At 39.8% G+C, this 22,400-nt stretch overlaps 1 protein-coding gene across 2 annotated transcripts; it reads right to left on the bottom strand.

The window, feature by feature from the left end:
* Positions 1-4,519: 4,519 nt before the first annotated feature.
* LOC131689149 (uncharacterized) lies at positions 4,520-16,383 on the bottom strand. Of its 2 annotated transcripts, none has more exons than XM_058974027.1 (3): positions 16,248-16,383; positions 6,298-6,994; positions 4,520-5,889 (listed from the first exon to the last, which is right to left on the bottom strand). In XM_058974027.1, exons 1-3 carry the CDS (start codon positions 16,255-16,257, stop codon positions 4,854-4,856), a joined length of 1,743 nt encoding a protein of 580 aa, XP_058830010.1. In that variant the 5' UTR covers positions 16,258-16,383; the 3' UTR covers positions 4,520-4,853. The 2 variants fall into 2 exon arrangements, with proteins under 2 accessions (XP_058830010.1, XP_058830009.1); XM_058974026.1 differs by lacking the exon at positions 16,248-16,383 and adding an exon at positions 7,059-8,403.
* Positions 16,384-22,400: the final 6,017 nt, after the last annotated feature.

Here is a 22,400-nt window from a genome sequence, read left to right on the forward strand (position 1 = left end):
GCTATGTCCATTTCGCCAGTTTGGAGTGGCTATAAGCGCCGATATATGTGAGATGTTCCATCAGCTTCTCATTCGCCCGGAAGATCGATCAGCTCTGTTATTTCTATGGAGAGACGATCCTTCCATGCCTATCGAAGTGTTCATAATGGACGCGACGACTTTCGGCTCCATCAGCAGCGCAGTTCGAAAAAAATGGAATGCAGAGGAATTCGCGCAGCAGTACCCACAGGCAGCTGCTGCAATCATTAAACACCACTGCGTGGACGATTTCTTGTCCATACTGAGGAGGAAGCAGTACTGTTGGCATCGAACTTTAAGCTGGTGCATTCGAAGGCGGGTTTCAATATCCGTAATTGGCTGTCAAACTCACACAGCGTTCTAACACGGGTTGGGGAGGAGCATGCAATCGTCCTTTGAAATTGATGGTGGACAAATCGGCAGGGTACGAACGAGTTCTTGGAATGATTTGGAACCCAGAAGCGGATGTTTTCATCTTTCAAGGCGTGTTCCATACAAGACATACAAGCAATTTTTCTGAATGAAGTTATCGCGACGAAAAGGGAAGTCCTACGGTTTGTCATGAGTATCTTTGACCCTATTAGCTTAGTAGTTGTTTTCGTCTTCCATGGGAAGGTACTCGTACAATACATATGGCGGTCTGGGCTGAGCTGGGATGAAAAAATATTCGACGAAATGCTTGGCTAATGGAGGCGGTGGGTTCAATTATTTCAGGAGCTCGAGAAAGTGAAAATTCCGCGTTGTACTTCCCTGGTTACAGACCCGATGACTATCGTTCTTTGGAATTGCACATATTCGCCGACGTCAGCGAGGAAGCCTTTGCAGCAGTAGCATATTTTCGCATTGTCGAAGGTTCGAGAGTTCGCTGTTCCTTGGTATCGGCAAAAACGAAAGTGGCTCCATCAAAGCTCTTATCTATTCGCAGACTGGAACTATCAGCGGCTGTTCTCGGTGCGAGGTTGTCTAAGTCTGTTATCGATAAGCATACACTGACGATAACTCGTAAAGTACTCTGGAGCGACTCTAGTACCTGCCTTTCCTGGTTGCGGTCGGATCCCAAAAAAATATCGCCAGTTCGTTGCCTTCAGAGTGACGGAATTTCTTGATCTGAGCCAAGTTGATGAATGTCGTTGGGATCCCATCCCGTTTGAACGTGACAGACGAGGCAACGAAGTGGGGTAAGGGACCAAATATTATCTGCGACAGTCGCTGGTTTTAAGCTCCAACACTCCTGCGTCAACACACCGATATTTGGCCTCAGCAGAAAGTGAAAACAGTGGATAAAGGGCGAACACGAAATTATTGCGACACCGAAAATGTCATGCCAATTTTCTTATAATGTTTAAAATCAAACCAAAATTTTAGGGTAGTTTTATACATATATTTACTTCAAAAATCAAAAGAAAAGTTAATCGATGGAGCCTTGAGTGTAAAATTGAACGCATTTTCGCTTGATGCCCTCCATCAAAGTCTTTACGGTGTCATCCGGTACCAGTTTCTCAGTTTTTTTCCATTTTCTTAACATGTCCTTCTCGTCTTTGACTGTCATCTTGCTCTTCCGAAGCTCCCGCTTCATCATTACCCAGTACTGCTCCACCGGGCGCAGCTCCGGACGGTTTGGCGGATTCATGTCTTTTGGAACAAAATGGACAGAATTGGCCTCATACCACTCCAGGACACTTTTAGAATAGTGGCATGATGCCAAATCTGACCAAAATAGCGGAGCTTCGTCGTGCTGCAGCAAGAACGGCAAAAGGCGCTTCTCGAGGCACACAGATTTGTAGATCTCGCCATTTACTGTGTCCTTTGTCACGAAAGGCTCACTCCTCAGTCCGCAAGAGCAGATGGCCTGCCAAATGAGATATTTGGAGGCGAACTTCGACATTTTCTTCTTCTTAATTTTGTCGTCCACATAGAACTTGCTCTTGCTGGTGAAAAACTTCAACCCCGGAATTTGCTTAAAATCGGCTTTTATATACGTTTCGTCATCCATCACACAGCAGCTATATTTTGTCAGCATCTTCTCGTAGAACTTCCGTGCCCGAGTTTTAGCCGTCGATTGTTGCCGCTCATCGCGGTTTGGGAAGTTCTGTACCTTGTATGTATGTAGTCCAGATCTCTTCTTTGCATTCTGGACGTAGCTCTGCGACATGCCGATCTTTTTAGCCAAATCACGGCTTGAGACGTTGGGATTTGCTTTAATCATCCGCTTCACCTTTCCCTCCGTCTTTTTGTTCGCCGGTCCCGGTTTTCTTCCAGCTCCTTTGCCGTGGTCCAACGTCAACCGCTCCTGGAACCGCTTCAACACTCTGGAGACGGTTGAATGGTGGATGTTCAACATTTTCCCCAACTGCCGGTGCGACAGGTCAGGAAATTCCAGGTGTTTGGAAAGAGTTTGTTCTCTTGACTCGCGTTGGTTCACCTCCATTTTCGTTGAATCGAAAAACACGACTTCGAGTTTGACAGCATGTAAACAATACACATCAATGAGAAAGTGTGCAAAATTTGGTTGATTTTTACCCAATGGTAAAAAAAGTTATGCCGTTTTGAATGTGTCGCAATAATTTCGTGTTCGCCCTTTACTGCTGAAGAACTACGTCCAATTCATCTTCATTACCATATTGTCGTGCAATAGCTTGTGCAGTTTGGAAGATTTTCGAAATGGGAGCGCCTTTTGCGAGCTACGGCGTACGTGCACAGGTTTGTGGATATTCTTCGCTGCAGAACTAAAAGTAAAGCTCCTTCTAAGAGAGACTGGTTGAACCGGAACGAGTTGAAGAGAGCCGAGTCAACAATTTGGAAATTTATTCAACACGAGGCCTCTGGAGATGAAATTGTTATTCTCGCCAGAAATCGAGATCTAGCAGTCGAGAATCGAAAAGACCAGCAAAATCATAAAATTTTCGCTATTTTTGGACGACCAAGGCATCTTGCGGATGGACAGCAGAATCGCGAACGCTCAACAAGTGTGTTTTGGCTTTAAGTTTCCTATCATCCTTCCAAAACAACATTGCGTTACGAAGCTTATCGTTGATTGGTCGGAGATGAGAGTTACCTTCAAACAAGCTAGGTGGTGTAAAGTTTACAAAGCTTCCCCAGCTATTCCCAGATTGGTCCCACTTCCTCGAGCTAGAATAAAACTACACGTTCGCTCTTTTACCTATGTCGGCGTAGACTATTTCGGGCCTATACTGATTATGCAAGGTCGCGGTGAAGTAAAGCGCTGGGTAGCGCTTTTCACCTGCTTGACCATACGTGCAGTGCATGTCGGAGTGGCGTACAGCCTCACTACGGAGTCTTGTAAAGTGGTGGTTGGATGGTTCATCGCACGGAGAGGAGCCCCCCCCCCCCCACAAATCTTGTTGCTAGTCGCGATCTCAAAGAAGAACTTCGCAGAATAAACAACAATCTGGCTGGTACGTTCACTAACGCAGATACTCAGTGGTGTTTCAATCCTACCTCTACGCCGCATGTGGGAGGATCTTGGGAGCGCATTATCCGGTCGGTTAGAAGCGCGCTGGCATCACCGTCCGTCGTGCGTAGGCCAGACGACGAGACCCTAAACACGTTGCTCATCGAGGCGGAATCTATTGTCAACTCGAAGCCTCTGACGTACTCGCCAATGGAGGCACAAGAAGCTCTCACACCGAACTGTTGATTTTAAGCACCAGTGAAGTGAACCAACCGGTTAGGGAGCTAGTCGACGGTAAGTATGTGGCTCACTGCAATTAGGCCTCGTGTCAGCAGTTGCTGAATCAATTCTGGAGCCACTGGAATAAGGAATACCTCCCGACGATCACCAAACGCATTAATTGGTTTGTTGACAGCAAACCAATTCAAGTTGGCGATCTAGTAGTGGTGGTGGAAAGTCGAATTCGGAATGGACGATTTCTACGAGTGTTCCCGGGTCGTGACGGCCGACTGCCTAGTGCATAAGTCGCAACGGCCATTGGTGAAGTACTGGATACGTCGGTAGCGAGGCTAGCGGTTCTGGACGTTGGCGGTACAGCGGAAGTGGACTTCACGCCATACGGATCGGGGGATGTTTCGAACGATGACCAACCAGTATCGGGTCGCGAAATGGTTACCCGAGCGACGCGCAGTAGAAAATGAACCATCGTTTATCAGGAGTGCTAATACACACAAGTTTAAATACGATAAGTGTTATACAGATGAATTATACCTACTTGCACACGAACACAACAGGTTAAAATTTCTTACAGCTAGGACGTTATACAAAAATTATTAAACTTATAAAAATTGTAAACTCTAGCTAATCTCGTTGGACTTTGGACTAGACATGTAAGATGTAAATCGAATTATTGGAAATTGAACTAACACCTAATAAATTAAAAATATTTACAGCTTAAAAGCTAACTCTTGTTCAAAAGCAAACACGAGTTGTGCTAATCGAAGGTCCGAAATCCATAGCTTTTACATCAACTAGATTATATACCTTAAAAAGGACATTATTTCTTTTAACAACCGAAAGACCAAACCAAAGTTACCAAAAATATATTTTGTAGAAAATTTAGAAAAGTATTCGAAAAGTTTAAATTAAACTCATTTGCTTGACTGCTAATACATTCACATGTAAAAGAACTTATACTTACGCACTATATCACATCTAGCATTGCACTGGTAAAAGCTATTAGATGAGAAACAAACTAAATCTTTGTATAGCTTATAACATAGAATGCTACCTCCTAATAATGAGGCACACAAATTCTGAATTCGAGCACCGTTCGGTTTTTCATCGAACACAGTTGGATTTCATCTACTGCACTATTATGGCACCCTAGATACTGCGATTTACAACCTACATTGTATCACTACTATCTTTGCAGATTTCTGGACAGAAAATATTCGATCGAGTCGCGAAACTGCTCCAAAAGTCCCCCAACAACCATCCGATAGATGTTTAAGGTTTCCTCTGACGCATGAGGCCGTAGGGTGCCTCGCACCTTCATGAAATATTCAACAATCTCTTGAGGACGTTCCGGCCATCTATAGTCCAGCTTAACAGGAGGCACTTCCGACTGAAACCGGTAGCCGTACCTTTGTATCATGGTCCAAGCGATACCCATATAATCCCGACTGACACGGATTTGAAAGTGATCTAATCGTCGAAACAGTTCAGATATGTCTATACTCTCGGTGGTGAACAGTCTAAGGGCGGAACATATTTCATTCTGGCGCCGGTTGAAGAATGCGTTGATTTCCTGTCGAACATGCACTCGAAACGATTCGCTAACCATCTGGCTCGGTGGTGGCTTTATTGGGATGTTCGGTTTGGTTTTTAGAATATCACGCAACCGGTGAGGACGGTGAATTTTGGAGATGGTCGGATGGTGCCTTATCGAAACCAGTTTGGGTCGAAGTGCCGAAGACGGTGGCTTCGGCGGTTCTGGAATAGGCAATGAACGTAGAATGGAGTAACCGTACAGATGCTGATCCTGCGGGGATCGTTTCAGCATTGCTTCATACTGACTCAGTGGGGAATCTTTCGAAAAGTCCAAAGGTTGGCTGGCATCGTACAGATTGCTTAACATAGACGAACCGAAGCCGAACTGTGGCGGGAGGCAGCTTGATGTTCCACTTGATTTGTTATTTTCCAAAGCGTCTCGAACTCGACCGTTCTGTCTCGGTTTTCTCCAGTCGCTCGGAAGCTTTGCATAATGCCCGATCGATGGGAATGATGAGTGTTGTTGGGGCATCGTTACAGATTTGCGTTGCTGTGGTGCTTTGAGTGAGGTGTACTTTAGACTCTTGTAATATGCTGGATGTGTAGGTCCGATGGTAGGCTTCAAGGGAACGGTTTGAGTTTGCGGTTGGAGTTGAGATTTCACTGGAGGTGAGAATGCAGATGGCCTGGAACAATAAAGGAAAGTAGTATAATTAGGGTTGTATTCTGAAATTCCTACTTGGAGAAAATAGTCTGGATTTTTCTTTTACGAAAAATTATAATGAAATGGGATGTAGTATCGGGAAGCAAACTATTCTCTAGCTTTAGCATAAATGATTAATTGGCTTTAAATACACTTTACTTTTCAGATAATTGGAAGCATAGTACCAGTAAGCGATATGACACCTCTGAAATATTTCTTCAGCATCTTTTGATAGTTTCAGAACACTCACAAAACACAAATATACCACAACTCACATGGAACGGATCGACCAATGTTTGTATCTTGAAAAACTCACAACACAAAGTCTTAAACCGAGTGGATTCGACTTCTGGTTATGGTATGATTAGGTAATTTCTGGCACATAACTTACCTAAGTCTACTTCCGATGGGTTCGGTTGATGGCACATTTGTGAGCGAGTGATGATCTACCGTTGGTACCCGTGTTTGACCTGCACGATTGACAGTGCTATATGGCAAAGAATTCTTCCTTCGCTGAACTGGATGTAATCTAATGTCCTGCGTGTTGCTCGGTATGCTCGTTGGTACTATCTCAAATGTCACCGGCGGCTTTATGTTAGTTTCACTAGCATAGGGCAGTTTTTGTACGATTGTCGGTGCATTGTAAACCAGCTCCGTATCAACCAAGGTAAAATTTAATACGATGTCTGATTCGGTCAGGGTTGAAAGCCTGCCCTTGCTGTCATGAGAGATTCCGTTGTCAGTCTTCTTCTCACCAACATCGCCGTTGAGTTTGCAATCGATGACCAGATCATTTTTTTCGTCCTCGTCATCCAAATCATCCCGATCGAAAAATCCTCCATCGCTGGATTCCTTTTCTATGGAATCATAGTATATCTTCGAAGGCGGTTGCTTGAGGTAGGAAAGATTTTTCGGCTGAAACCGGTCGATTGACTCCGGTTCTGATGGGTAGTCCCCAGTTATGTCAATATACTCCTCAACATCATCGTCTATCCTTTTGGGTCGTTTGTAGTGTCGAAGGCTATTCAGCTCCAATCGACAGACGTCCAGCGATTGTTCAAACTCCTTACGCATTTTGTAATTGAAATCTGAAATTGTAACATAATAATAATTATTTGTCGACTGTATACAGTAACAAATTGCTCGCAAGACCTATTCTAATGACAATCCAAAGCAGCACCATCCTGCTGGGTACGCGCCAATCAAGCTAGTGATCGTTTGCCTCGCGACTTGGGGCGCTTTATAAACTTAGGGCTGGGCTTATCGCAGCAAAATTTATGCAAACATATCCCCAATCTAGACGGCCAGTGATAAGAAACTCCCCGACGAAAGCCAGCACCCAAAAGAAGGGATTGACAGTAAATCGATGAGTACACAAAAGCAGCACATACACTCGTTCACGCATCCATCCGCCTGTCTGAGATAACTAATGAAAATATGATGATGATAAGATAGCCGTAGTTCTCGTCGTTACTTTTTTGCTGTTCTCCCGGGATACAGGAGCACGAGATAATTCGGATCTGATTTATGGTATACAAATAGAGGAACAGTTGAAGCTTAATTGTTATACTATATCTCTCTGCTGCGTTGCACGAGGCTTGTGGAGGCCGTAAGAAAGTATCGTAACGTAAATGTGTTTTTATGCTTTTATGGTCCGCAAAGCAATGATCTTTGGCCGAGCGAATTATGTGTGTTTTTTGTTCTTGTGAAATATACAACTTTGTTAACTTTTTCATATCCAATGTTTATTTAGCTCCGAGAACAAACACCTGGACAAATTGCGATGGTCAGCTGGGCTATATTTAAAAAAAATATAACTTAGTACGTTTAATTGGTTGAAAACCATTTGGTCATACCGATTGCTCGAATGCCATCATACTGAATGACAAAATTTGAGAAAACATAATTTGTACGTTTCGTAAGAAATGTTGAAGGGCATTTCAATCAAAATCCGAACGCAAAGAACCAGTTCTTATTTTGGAATTGGTTGGTTAAAGTGTTTTGCTACAGTTTCTAAAAACGATGGGCGAGTAATGTCAGAGACAAACCTGAAGTGAAGTAGAATACATTGTAGGCTATTAATTAAAATTCATTAATTTTTACTATCTTCCGAAAGATTGTATTGGAAACAGGTGGACATCGTTTAAGGTAAATTCCCTTTAACCTTTACGAAAATGACAAATCATTGCTACGGTATTAACAGAGACGATGCTTTATACCAGTCATCATCATTATCATCGTGGCCAGACAACCCTGGGTCTACAGTCTATCTTCTGACCTCGCACAAAGCAGAGGCAAAAAAAAATCGCTACGCTATAGCAGGCTATAGGCACCAGTGAATCAAGCCAGCTTTTGTTCTATATCAGTCCTTAAACAAATTGTATCGTTGCCCCCGGCTGCGGAGTGAAATGAGTTTGCCAAATGAAACAAAAGTGCCAATGCTACTGGATAACACGATTTCGATCGATTTTAATAAAACTCGTGTTAGACCTACAGTTCAGGAAGTGGAACAATTAGTTAAAGTGAAAATGGAGCTTAATCTCGCTGAAGTTATGTACATTCAGCTACATTACGTAAAAAAAACTGTGTTTTGATCACGTTTAGAAGCTTAGCACAGACCGAAAACTTCATTGCAAAGAACAACATGCAAAACGAGGTCGAATTTAATAACACCAGAATCAAGATCCTCGTGCATATGGAAAACGACATGGTGGACGTGCGTATCCATGATTTGGCCCCACGCAATAGGGAAGATTACAACAAACGAATCATGTCGCAATATGGAGAAGAAGAATCTATTACAAATGACACCTGGAGACACTTTTCACCGGTATTTCCAACGGCGTTCGTATTGTGAGGATGCGAGTGACTAAACCAATACCTTCTTACATGACTATCGAATGCAAATCACCGAAGGATGGGGTGACCTATAAGCAAACAACACTTATCACATATCCCAGGCAGACCCCAATACGCCAATTCTGTAACCATACAGCCCACTACGGAAAAACATGCGCCGAAGCATCTAGTCAAAACTCATCTACTACAGCCAACTCTAACAAGCAGCCACCGACACCTTCAGATAAACCAAAAACAACGATCCAATTAACCAATATTGCAGGTACATCGACCACAACAACCGCTCCCAAACCAACAACTAGCATCGCCAACAAAAAAGAAAATACCGATGAAGACGGATTTACAACAGCTACCCGTAAGAACAAGAAACAAATAAGAACCTCTGATCGTGAACAGCAAGAAAGCAGTACCGATGATGACATGGACGGGAACGACAACACGAGAGAAGGCAGACTGAATGACCCCCAAGCGACTTCACCACCAAGGAAAAGGATCTCAACACGCAGTAGCAAACTGCGTCAACAAGATCTGGGAGACTTATTTTTACTTATTGTAAAAAAAAATTAAAAGACCCACGGCTCAGTTGTGCTAACGCATTGAGCCGTTTCAAATAAATCATTAGATCAAAAAAAAAACCATTGGTCTTCAGTCTCTTTAAACGCCAGTCGCACGTGCATCAGCCAGTTAGTGCGGGGTTTGCCCCAAAGTCGACGCAGAGCCGCCGAGAATGGGGCCCGCTTTTGATCAGGACCGATGATTCAAACAAATATTATTTCGATAAAAAATTATTAGAAAATTCAAATAAAATTTCAATATCTTGGGTATGATGCAATTGGGATAGCATTTCTTACAAAATATTCCAAATTGAAGCATCTTGAAAAACAAAGAAAAAATTCTAAGTTCTTTTTTAACTGCTGGCAATGAACTTGATGAGATTTTTTTAGATTTTTTAGAAACTAAAGAAGGACTAATTTTAGAATTTGTTTCGATTGCCTATATTTTGATAAACTGTCTTGTCAAAGATACAGTTTTTATTAGTACATTACTGCTAGATGAAAATTTATTACATTCCTTACTAGAAGCAAAATTCCGAATTTTTGATTTTTAACTTGAAAAAATATTTTTTAGGGAGTTGCCCCACTACAGCTGTAGGGTCTCGGAAGGGCTCCCCGTCAGAATCACTCACTACAATTGCAGATGAGACGGGAAGTGTCACGCACTAAAGCGTGATTCTGAATGTGATATTCATTGTACGGTTCAGATTTGTGCAGGCGAAGGGGCTTCGCGATCGCGAAGGGGCTTCGCGATCGCGAAGGTCTCGGGCGTTTGTACTTTAACGTATTCGATCGCGTGTGTTTGTATGTCGCCTGTACTAACCTGTATCTAGCTTCGGGTGTATAAATTCTATTTTATGACTGTGTGTGCTTTCGCATATTCGCGTGTGTTCTTGGATGATCGCGCACGGACTGTGAATCCGATACCTAATTTTCGGTGTACGGTTCAGATGCTAGAGGAAAGTAGGTTCTTCCATATCGCTAGAGTTCCCGGTCTTTTCGCCATGGAACGTGTTGTCTAGTGGATATGAGCTTTGAGACAGTGTTTGTAACTTCGCAACTAAAACGTTACAGGGGTGTTATAAAGTTTGCGCAATCGCGGGTGCGTGGATGATCGCGAAAGGTTTGAGCGTTCGTATGTTAACGTGTTTGTTGCATGTGCTCGCGTATATGTGACTGCGTAAATAACCATTTGGCCATTCACACATTCGCGCGTGTGGTTAGATGGTCACGCGGACCGTCATTCTGATATTTAGTTTTCAGCGAACGGTTCAGGTTCTGATAGGGAGTAAGTTTTACCCCATACCAATAGAGTTCCTGGTCATGTCGCCATGGAACGTGTTGGCTAGTGGATATGAGAGCTTTATTTTTTAATTGGTCCAATCGAAGGCATGAATCTAGACTACTGGTACCGATGATAGACTTCCGTAAGTTCTCGCTTTATGATCGCACGAGCGCGTGTGTTTGTAGCTTCACACTTGAGACCGCGTTTGAAAATTTATAAGTGTTGAGACGTTCACCTTGTCAGGGATGTAATGCCCTCAGAGCAAATAATGAGAAGAATAAAAACTTTTCATGCGAACCATCGCTCTTCTCTTTCACAATAAAACTCTTCACTCCGGTGCGTGTTGCTTCCATGTGTGCATTCTAATACATGCCTGCACATCTCAAAGAGTAGAAATAAAGAGGCTCTTTAGTGTGAATCTTGGTCCCACACGCACGGAAGCAGAGAAAGCAACCATTCAAGGTGACTCTTTGTGCGATGCACAGATCTTGCTCTTTTTCGTTTTCAAGTTTCTCTTTGTGCGGTCGTTCTGCACATAGCGGTGATTTTGTGCTGATCCATTTTTCATCAGTGTATTTCGCTCTTTGTGTGCTCACATTGTGTGAGCAAATAACAAGCCTGCACGTTGTCACCGGGATGATGTTTGCGATATCGCACGTTTAGGTTTCGTGGATGATTGTGAAGGGCTCAAGCATTTGTATGTTAACGTGGCTGTCTGGCGCATGTGACTTCCCGTGATTTGATTTTTTTGTCGTGTTGTTTAATAAATATGAGCGTCTAATTCATGATCGCGCGAACACGGGCATTTGGAGGTTCACTCCTTAGACCACGTTTGTGAATTTATAAATGCTAAACCGTTCAAGTCGTGCGTGTGCGTGGATGATCGCGAAAGGCTCGAATTTGACGTTTTTGTCGCGTGTGCTAGCGTGTATGTAACTTCGCGCGCATATATTATTTTTATAACCGTGGAGCCATTCGCTGGTTCGTGTGTTCTTGAATGATCATGCGCGGACCGTGAATATGCTTAATTTTAAGTGTATGGTTAAGATGCTAGAAGAGAGTGAGTTCTCCAATTTCACTAGAGTTCCCGGTCATGTCGCCATGGAACGTGTTGTCTAGTTTTTTTCAATTGGTTCAACTGAAGGCATGAATTTGGGCTGTTAGGATCGAGGGTGAGACTTCCAGACGTGATCGATTCATGAGCGGTGGGTTGATGCTTGAGACCGCGTTAGTAAATTTATATGTGCTAAAACGTTAACTTAATTAACGGGGTGTTTGAGTGTTGGCGAGATCGCGGGCGTTCGCGTTTGTGATCAGGTTTGTGTTATCGCGAAGGCCTCGTTTGTACGTTTGGAATGAGAGAGATCGTGAGTGTTGACAGTTCTTAAGATTAGACAGAATGCTGTCAGTTCACTTGCCAAAAAATAACGTGCAAGAAAATTTTTGAATTAAAAGTAACGTAGGTTAAATAGGCGATAGCAGTCAAACCGTTGAGTGAACAAGATCGGAATTAGAAAGCTTTTTATCGTATAATAAAGTATCCCAAAGTGTTACTACCGCGTTGTTGCTTCATTTTCCGCTCATAATTGTCGGTTCGGGTCGGTGGTGCTTCCGTCTGTTGCTTGTGTGAACCTTAAAACTAAGTTCGCCGGAAACCACGATTGCCTCAACAAGTGTATATCATAGAATAAGCAATTTACTGTACTAGTGAGTGTTAGCATGGTTCTAAGTTAAGATATAGCTTTAACATAAAAATAACAAGCCGATTACAGAAATAAGGAAAGAAATTACGTAGAAGCGAAATTGATCGATGTTATTTCGGTACACATGAGTAGGGGAAAAACAAACCACTAGCAATATTGAAAACAGACTAATGAAGTACTTCTTACACATGTAACATGCAATCAAACTACTTGAAATCGTCTAAATGCCAGCAAATGATACTTATTGACCATTAACGACAATTGCATTCCGTTAGAAGTTTTTCATACTTGCTTATTAAGGGGTTACAACACTGCACAGTGGTTTTTTAGTCAAAATCGTGCGATTAAGCTCCCTAAAAGTGAGATATGTTTACCAACTTTCTTTTAAGTGCATCTATTGAAATTATTGCGAAAAACTTCCCTTCAAATCATCTATAACATCTATCTAATCTACTGGAGACTCACACGATTGAAGACCGAAAATAAAAGTCGGAGGACAGAATATGATTCGTAAAACTCGTTTTAACTATATTTTAATGTAAAAATCGGGCTGAGATCTTTCAGCATAAGAATCACTTAAAAGTTTTCAATGATTCCATGATAGACGAGATTTGTGGGATACCGAATCACATACGTCCACAAGTGGTTTCAAACATTTTTATAAGAAGTTCTGAAAAGTCGACTACTGTAAGAGGTTCGAACTCCTATCAAACCATTACACGCTGGATGCACACCTCCGGCCTATTGGTCTCGTGGATAATGATGTCTGCACTTGTGGCGACGGCTATCACGATATCGAACACGTTGTTTGGGCATGTACCGATTATAATTCCGCCCTTCGGGCCCGAGCAAGAGCACTCAACGTCCCAGTTCGAGATGTTATCGCAGGCCGCGATTTCCTCTATATTCCCCTCATTTATCTCTTCCTGAAATCAATCATAATTAGAATCTAGACCCTCTCTTTTCCAGTACAGCTTTTGTGGCGCCGATTCGCATCACAGCGTTGTTACGTGATTGTCTTCATTATCACCACCGTGCTTGCATAAACCAAAATTGAAGTGGAAACGACCTGACTCAATTTGGTGCTCTCTTGGCATTACAAGACTGTCCAAACCGTTGACGATCTGCCATAAACCGCAAGCTTGATTCTTCTCTTCTCAGTCATTGTTGTCCACCCTCTCTCTCTCTCTCTCTCTCCCCCTGTATCTGATATTGTTACTACGATGCTGAAATCAAATCCTCATGAAAATGGCTCTCCAAGCTAATAGGCCTGTGTTTAAAAAAGGGAATTTGAATCCGTTTCTCCTTTTTACCTTCCATTAAATCTCGATCACATGCTCACTCTCTCAAAAATTAAAACTAATATGTATCTATAGTATTATATTTAATTAACCTCCCTCGTCTTATTTATGTAATTCACCAGGTATACCTCAATTTAACATACATTTTCCGATTCAATCATGTACTTTAAATCGAATTTTATGTAAAATCTAAACACAAAAGAAATATTTGTTTTCGAATAGAATTTTTTTTATTCTTCACACGAAATATTTACGAGGATATTACTGATTGTATCCACCTAACAGTGACATAGAAACCACATATTCACAATTAAACAATTAGATTGCTCTTCTGAATATAAACAACATATTTATCTTAACCTTGCCAAGTATTCGCCAATTCTAACAGATATTCATTTCATAAAGTTCGTCGCAAAATTTTCTCAGAATTCAGGATAACTAATAAGAATAGTCAACAAAGTTGGATTAACCATTGTGTGCATGAAGAGCACAATGCCTAACTTTAGTAAGTAAGAAAATTTGTGTTTCTATTTTGTCTCATCTTTATCTTGGTAGACCAACCTGTCCGTCAGATAATCGCAGAGTTCAAAAAGAGAACACTACTTGAGTTCACGAGCAAACGACTAGTCACGAAGTTTTGTAAGCAGGAGTTCTACTTGCAGAAAAAAAAACCAAATCGAGCCATTTTAGCGCTATAGTTCTCCTTAAGGAAAAAGTTGGATTAAATCATTTTGTACACGACAGATACAATACCTCAGTTTAAAAGTCGAGCTCATCAGAATGTATAAGACATTTTAATTACAATACAAAAATATTTTAAAAAAGATTGTTTAATCCTTATGTACGACGAGGAGGTGGAGTTAACTAGAATGTTGATGTCACTATTATCGATCTCCAAAGTAGCCGCGTAGCATGTGATGTCTAAAACCAAGAATTGATCCACTGGAAAGACGGAAATCTTCTTTTCATTTTTTTTGGATCTATCTCCTTTTTTATTTATTGGATCTATCTCCTAGATTTCTATTTAAACGTGAACATTTATTATGGTACTCCTAGGGGCCAAGTATCCAGAGTCTTCGATCATCTTAAATCGTACGCAAATGCCAGTACAGTTTATTCGAATCCCAATCTCTACTAACGACCATTCTCTACCCGTTGCAGTTGTTGAGAGTAATATATACAGATATACAGAATACGCAGTAATATATAAAGAATATAATCACAATCAGTGTCGGACTAACATTGCTTTTGTGTGCTTCCTCTGTTTACATTAAGTAATGACCGGCACCGATATTGATAAATAAACACCGTGAGCTTACCAGGAGTCGTACATTGAAGGAAGACTTGTATCTTCCATCATTATCGTCTACTGCATTTTTTTTTTTGCAAGAGGAGTAATCAAGTTTTTTTATTAAAAAATGTCCACATGCACTGAGAAATTCACCTGTTCAATACAGCCTGAGAAAAGATATTATCTTTGGCAGGAATCGAGCTTACGTTCTTTCAAGCTCTAGTTAAGTGCGTTAACATCGAGGAACTGTCATGACTTCATTACAAATTTCCAACAGTTTCGTAATAACCGCTACAGTCCCACTAATAGGCATTGGGACTGACCGTCCGCCAATATCTCGTTTCCGCCCTATACCTTCCATCAACCATATCTTTCCTGTTATCTATTTTTAGCTTACACGTGAAAACCCATAAAACTATTATTAGGAAATAACTAGAACCACAAATTCGGGTATTCATTTTGCTGTGCGGTATCAAAATAAGAATGTTTTTGTATCTCAGAATCTTAAACATAATCTAGCGAAAAAACGAAAATAAATTATGTTTCTTTAAGCATTGGAAGTGGATCATAGAATAAAATTGATATTGATTCTTAACATTTGGTTTTAGTAAAATTGACATTAAATTTTTTTTTGCATGTATGTTAAATCAAGGTAAAAATTACGTTAAATTGAAATATGTTAAATCGTGAGTATGTTAAATCAAGGTATACCTGTATTGAGCTTTATTCTTAGTTAAGATAGTATAGAAATTGCTTTTTACTTTTTAAATGCAGTTTAAAAAAATCATGCTGTAATCCTCTAGTATTAAGAAATTTAAAATGCAAATTGTGAAAATTGGCACCTTCAAAATGTAATGGTACCGTGCCTTATCAAATAAACAAACTAAATAAAAAAATATTAACGTTGTCAATAATATGATAAATCGGCGCTATTTTTGCATTGTTATCTCAATTCAAAGTGATAAATTCCAGAAAAAAGCACGGATTCTCCCAAACTCGATAGAAATGTGAACAATAATATTGAAAAGTCAACACTTGATGCTAAACGCTCAAAAAACAAAATTCAATATTATTCAATTCACAAAATAAAAATTGCAATATAATCTATGTCAAGGAGTTTTACAGTTCCCCTTTTCGATGTTAAATATCGAATTTCACAGAATATAATGTCCTAAAAGACAATCGCGCCCTGCATGCACAGCATTTAGCACAGCTGTGTTATTTGCTAGTGGAGTTTAGCATTGTCTTCCAGCAAGAACAAAAAAAAAAGGTTGGACGGTTGAACCTTCAATAATTCTGCACTGATTGCATGGATGTTGTCCTATGTAGTTCATGAATTAGGATGTACCTGCTTTCATCAACCTCTCCCGTATGGCGTAGGAAGAACCGGTTTCACCCAGATCCTTGTTTAGTACTGCAGAACTAAAGTCTTCGATTTGCAACCATTCCAGGATAATCCCTTTAGAAACACCACTCACTGATTGATATTATATCATAGGTTAGGCTATTTAAAAATATTACACCTACTTCCTATCTAATCAAGTTCAAATCAAATGTTAACCGAGCTTTTACCAGTTCAAATAACGCAACTCACGCAAAAAACCGCAGCACGCGACCCGCTCGTTACCAGTGCTGAACGACACCCGATCGCTTGCACCGTACTGATAACTAGCTCACCACAGCAGGCAGGGTGGTGTGCCGTGCCACCGTGAGTCCAATCATAAACGCGCGCGCACGCCAGCCAAAACCTGGACCTGTGTTCTGTATTGGAACAATCACATCAGAACGTCTTCTGTAGTCGTACCTGCGTTGACTGATGGCTCGCTGTTACCCCCAATGAGGCAGACGGCTAAACGCCTCTGGCAAAGCACCACGTCAGTTGTCCTACACAGAGCTCTGGGTAGGTCCCATACGTGGGAAAGTTCTAGCATGTGGTGGGAAGAGGAGGCTTTTTGGTGCGGAGGTGGGCTCATATGGCTATTGAACGAACCCTGGTACATTGTTTGGCTGTTTGAGGCAGGATAATTGTGCTTTAGGGATTACATGAAGTTGGCACACAGAATTAAAAGCGTTGTTTCTCCTTCAATTGTTTATGTTTATAGTACGCTGATGATATTATTTTAGGTCTTATTTAAGGGTGCTCAAAATATTGTGCTAACTTTAAACATGGGAATCAGTTAATATTTACATTGCTACAATAATGCACCCAAAACAGCGCGCTCATATGTTCTGTTGCAATTCTTTTTTCGCGCATAGTTTGAGGTGAGCGCGACAGTCTCGAAAATAAATACACTCCAATACAAAGACATTTTGTTATTTAATTTCGTATCAATTTACTGTTTACGAAGCTTTCTCGTACACCTTACATTCATTCCTTACATCATGATAAGTGTGATGATTTCGCTGGCTTTCCCCGTAAACCTTTCAGCATCGTCATTGTAGCATTTTGCTTTGAGCCGTTTTCCCACTATTATTAATATCCCGTTTGTATATATGTCTTGGGAAAAAACGACTAACGGGTAACAACAGGACTAGAACCGACAAACATCTACTCCTTAAAACGCCAATTTTCACCCCAGGCCATAACGACGCATGATTATTAGCTGTTCGTATGAGCTGTATAAACTGCTGATCATTGCAGCAGCGACCATAAGTGGGACAGCATGGAGATGTTGGTATGTGTTATTCAAGCTATTTATACACAGTGTAACCAATAACGTGCAGCAGTGGGGTTCGATATTGTATTGCACCAGTATGATGTTGGTTGAACACTAACGAATCAATTGAGAGGTTTTCGGTCATCGTTCGAGAGCGAAAAACAGTTGCATTAGCGCTCCCGACGATTTGTTTTGAGTGATACCAACTGGAAATATAAACTGATGTTCACAGCAGTTTCGATGCTTGTCAAACAACATGTACGTACCGAATATTTCTGTTTGGTTCAGTCCACATCGCAAAATAAATTTAGAATTTTTATAAATTAGTGTCAAACTGTTTTTTGACTGGTCATCTAGTGTAGAACTCGAACTGAAGTCCTTCATCGAATGTATACTTTATGTAGAGGTAATACAGTACAGAACATTATGCTTTACATATTTCTACGAATTATATATTTCTAGAGAAAGAAAGAACTCCACCAGATTGAGGATCTTGAATGGCGAAAAATATTTTCGAATACATGTTCGTCGAAATAAACAATAAAAATGTCCTGAATAATGGGGGGAAGTATGTAAACAATAGCATGATGAAGGTCTAGTTCCAGTTGTTGTGATATCAAGACGTAGTATTCAAATGAAATAATTGAAAAATACAGCAGTTGTTAATCAGTTTACTACTTTAGATAAGAAGATGAAAGGGAGAAGTACATTGTAGCAGTTATTTTTAAGTTCGTAAGGAAATTGTCGTTATTGTAAAACTATAGTCTCGAGATAAGTAACAATAGTCATTGGTAAATTGGCACTTTTCAATTCAGTACTGGTATCGTGTTTCACGACCGCCTGTCACACAAATTCCCCTTTTTACCTAATATATCAAGAACTGTTAATCGCAATACCACCAGTAACTCGTATACATTGTTGTTGAACGGATCGAAATTCAACAGGTGAAATTGGAGTAATAAACGTCGGTCCTCTGTCGGAGAAAATTGGTATGCAAAAAGCAGAACCCTGACAGACGGGGTATCATCAAAAATGGATTAATATTTAATGTCATTCCAGTCAATGCACTGGAACGCTGTTGCTTCGGGTGACGTGGCTTTTCCGACTTAATTGATTGTTACCAATCTTGATTAATAATGAAAGCAATTATGTGCATTAGTATCTGTCGCTTCTACTGGTTCGAGACGGTTCATTTGTCATGTCACAGGATAGTTTCACCTGTTGACGTTCCTTTCGGTCGTCGAACGCATAGTTGTAAGGCTATGCGTACCAATTTGCGGGAAAGGTAGAGCATTAGATACTAATAATTATGTTCAACCGCACATTTCTTTGCGAATAGTTTTGAGTTTGTGGCATGATAACATCTTTCTTTGCTATGCTGAAGTGTCTTCTCAACTTCTCACAGATCGGGAGTAGGAAAACATGGGAAGACTTGACCAGGTTTTCAGCTAAAACTGCATAAATCTCTAAAAATGCCTTCAATCCCTCAAAAGTCATTGAGATATAATGTGCAAAGTTATTGTGCGTCTTCATGTTTTTTTGCAGAATTTTTATTTTTATTTTTGAAAAGACAAAAGTTTTTCTGTGATCGTTATTTTTGGTCAAGTTTCCCCACTGCGGGGAGACTTGACCAAGAAAAATCACAACAAAAAATAATGTCATCAAACATAAGGTAATTATTTTTTCCATATTGTCGAGATCCTTAAGTAGCAGTAAAAATATAAAAGGGTTGCATTTGAAAAATTTCGATTTTTTTTGAATGCATTTCTTTTTAAGGATTAACTGTACTGCTTGCATTGCATGTTCACTCGTCACGAAATCAGTCCTACTATTGCTAACTTTGTTTACTAATACTAAAATATAAAGACTTATGTTTGAGGTGGGATTCTTTATGGCGTGATTAACATTAACAGTATATACCAAAGTATAATAAATATCAGGAATTTTGTATCTTTCTTCAGCTAATTACCACTTGGTCAAGTCTCCCCATAAAATCTTGTTCAAGTCTCCCCAACATTAGTTATTGCGTTCAATGTCATGCAAATTCTAGTAATAACTATTCCAATGTTCCAATTTATGTAAAATCATTTCACTGCTTCACAAGGATTAAGATGGTATATTAGTACATTAATAGTAATTAGTAGTCGAGTAGATATGTCCATACAAGTTTGATAAAAAATACATCATTTAATGCAAATTTATTAATCACGTAATATTTTCTGTAAGGAAAGGATTTTTCATTCCAAACAATTAAAATTACCTTAAGGGATCGAAACAAGTATAAAAATATTTTTGAAAAAAATTTAAGAATCGAATAGAAGACGCCATAGCCAAAAATAGAATTTTGCGCGGGGTTGTTTTCGTACATCGAAATAGCATTTAAATTAAAAAAGGCCAACAACAAAAATTAAAATAAATTGTTTTTGCTATGTATGACATATTATTCCGTGGTTACCTAATTTTTATGCCAACTTCTTGGACCCATGTCCACCAAATTCAGAAGACACAAGCTGTAATTAATGAAATAACAATTTATTAATTACAGCTATTATTTAATACAATATTTTTCCTATTTATATAAAATAAATATTTTGTTTGGTTCACGTTCTGGATCTATTTTTACCGAATTAATTATGTTACAATAGTAAATAAATATTTAAATTTCGTTTTTCAAGACGATTCTGTATTCGAGATGCACGTAAAAAATAGTCTGAAGATTGCCACTCCGAAACAAAAGATTGGGCATACCCCTGTTTGAAAACTCTTCTTTGGCACAGACTAAATCATTTGCTTGTGTAAGTAGCCCTAATGTCCCTATGATGTAGCAACTGATAGTGCACTCAACGCCGAAAATTCCCCACTAGGGGTTCCCCAATCCATCGTAGTGTAATTGTTAGGGCTACTCAGTGCCGGTTTTAGGTATGGGCATACTGAGCTGGGACAAGACCCCGGGATTTGTCTTGAAAAAAAAACAAAGAAGGAATCGAATATAGGTTCAACGTGTTTTTTATTCCACATATCATATACGGTTGACATTGAAATGAGTTGTAATAATCATAATCCTACATCGCTTACTAAAATTGAATTTATCTGAATACCCTGGCTGATACTTTCATTAAGTTAATCGTGATTTGTTAAAATTTGTTAAACTGAACTATATAGTTACCAACATAGGCGGTCTCATAGTACAGATGCGATCGTCATAGGTATATAATCTGAAGAATGAGAGTTCTACTATTTGAATGTGAAATGCGACTAAAAATTTCAAGCATCGGACTGACATTCTTCGGTATATGAAACGCTTAGAAAGTTGAACAATATAATTGTTCAATAAGAATCGAATACATACAAAGCTTCGTTCCACAGTGATGCCGGTTTTATAATTCATAGTATTTTTAGTGAAGGTTTTACATGATTTTTATGCCAGAGGACCTCCGTCCGAATTTTAATACAGCATTTCAATAGTCTTTACGGAGCCTTCATGAATCAGGATCTATTCTTTTAGCTTTCAATCTCAGTCGTTAAGTTGCAGAGCTAGTGTCATGATAGTGCTGATCCATCCTTTCTGGTTGAGGTTTTCGGTCGAAATATTACCGGATTTTTTAACTTGAATAACAACCGTTGTACTAAATAAAATAATCTGCACAACAACTTTGTAACTAATTCGGTAGAATGTACAATTATTGAAAATTGCGATAAAATTCATTTTATGAAAGCAGTTATTAACTATACTATAATTGGTTGTTTACTGATCAGGCGGTGAACAAAAATATTATTGCATTGTTAGACCCGCCCATTTTCTGTCGAAGGATGTTCGACACACATAAAATAAAAGGTATGCATGCATTTCTCGGCATTTGTGTATTCGTCCTCATCGCTACCAGAAGTCGACTGAGCTGCTGATTCCGCAGCCTACGCCTCTCAGCACGCACAAATCAAGCTGAGTCCACATCACGTATATTCGGAATATGAAACGTATGTGTTAATAGGATCATTACCATACGGTCCCATAAATCGTCGAAAACACACCGTCAACCCAATGTGCACACAAGTATAAAATAAATTAATTTATCCCAATTCGCAAATTCACGTCGCATCCTGCAGAGTCGAACTCAATCTAAACCAAGTCCAGTTTACACTTAGAAATATATAGTGTTCTCATTAATTGGTTGATGAGGTGAGTTTTTGGGAATTTATATATTTATATATTAATTGATTTTCCATACTAATTTCCATATAAACTTTGAAATTTTTGGAGGGTCCTTAGACACAACCGATCGGTACCAAAATTTGTACAATCACTAAGGAACATAAATGAATTCAGTAAAGCCTGATGGAGCTTGCATTATACAGGAAATAATTTCTTCCATATAAATTTGAACCAGTCTATTGAACACGGTTTATCTGTGTGCGGGTGCCATAGCGCTTACTGCTTTTTGTACTGTCTGGATGATATAGTCATGATGTTGCTAGTTTGGAATGCAAGCGTCGACTGACTCAAACAGACATACGGCACCTCTATTTATAATCCCGTACCCGAAGTAGACTGACTCTTGTATGCGAGTTTTCACGTTCAATAGTGTTCTATTGAAATACACAAACTATATAGCAATAAAAATCTACAAATAACAGATATTAGCGTTCAAAATAGTAACGCAATATTGGATATTGGAAGTTTAGATTTTAGAATGACACCCAGCCCCAAATTGTGCCGCAAGACATTTTCAATGTCAAAATTCATATATAACAGAACGCATCCTTTACGAAAACAACCATGAAAACCAAAATAGTGGATTTATTTTATTTTGTTATTTAAGTTATGCTTGCTATTGCAGGTGATCTTT

The sequence above is a fragment of the Topomyia yanbarensis genome, chromosome 3, assembly GCF_030247195.1.
Source record: "Topomyia yanbarensis strain Yona2022 chromosome 3, ASM3024719v1, whole genome shotgun sequence".
In the NCBI taxonomy this organism is placed as follows: domain Eukaryota; kingdom Metazoa; phylum Arthropoda; class Insecta; order Diptera; family Culicidae; genus Topomyia; species Topomyia yanbarensis.

What these genes read in the sequence shown, in the direction of transcription:
- LOC131689149 (XM_058974026.1), bottom strand. Translation starts at nt 7,089, where the DNA reads ATGGTGCTGCTTTGGATTGTCATTAGAATAG. An exon ending in TTGGATTGTCATTAGAATAG is followed by an intron (nt 6,995 to 7,058) that starts GTCTTGCGAGCA and finishes TTACAATTTCAG; the next exon opens with ATTTCAATTACAAAATGCGT. An exon ending in CCCATCGGAAGTAGACTTAG is followed by an intron (nt 5,890 to 6,297) that starts GTAAGTTATGTG and finishes TTATTGTTCCAG; the next exon opens with GCCATCTGCATTCTCACCTC.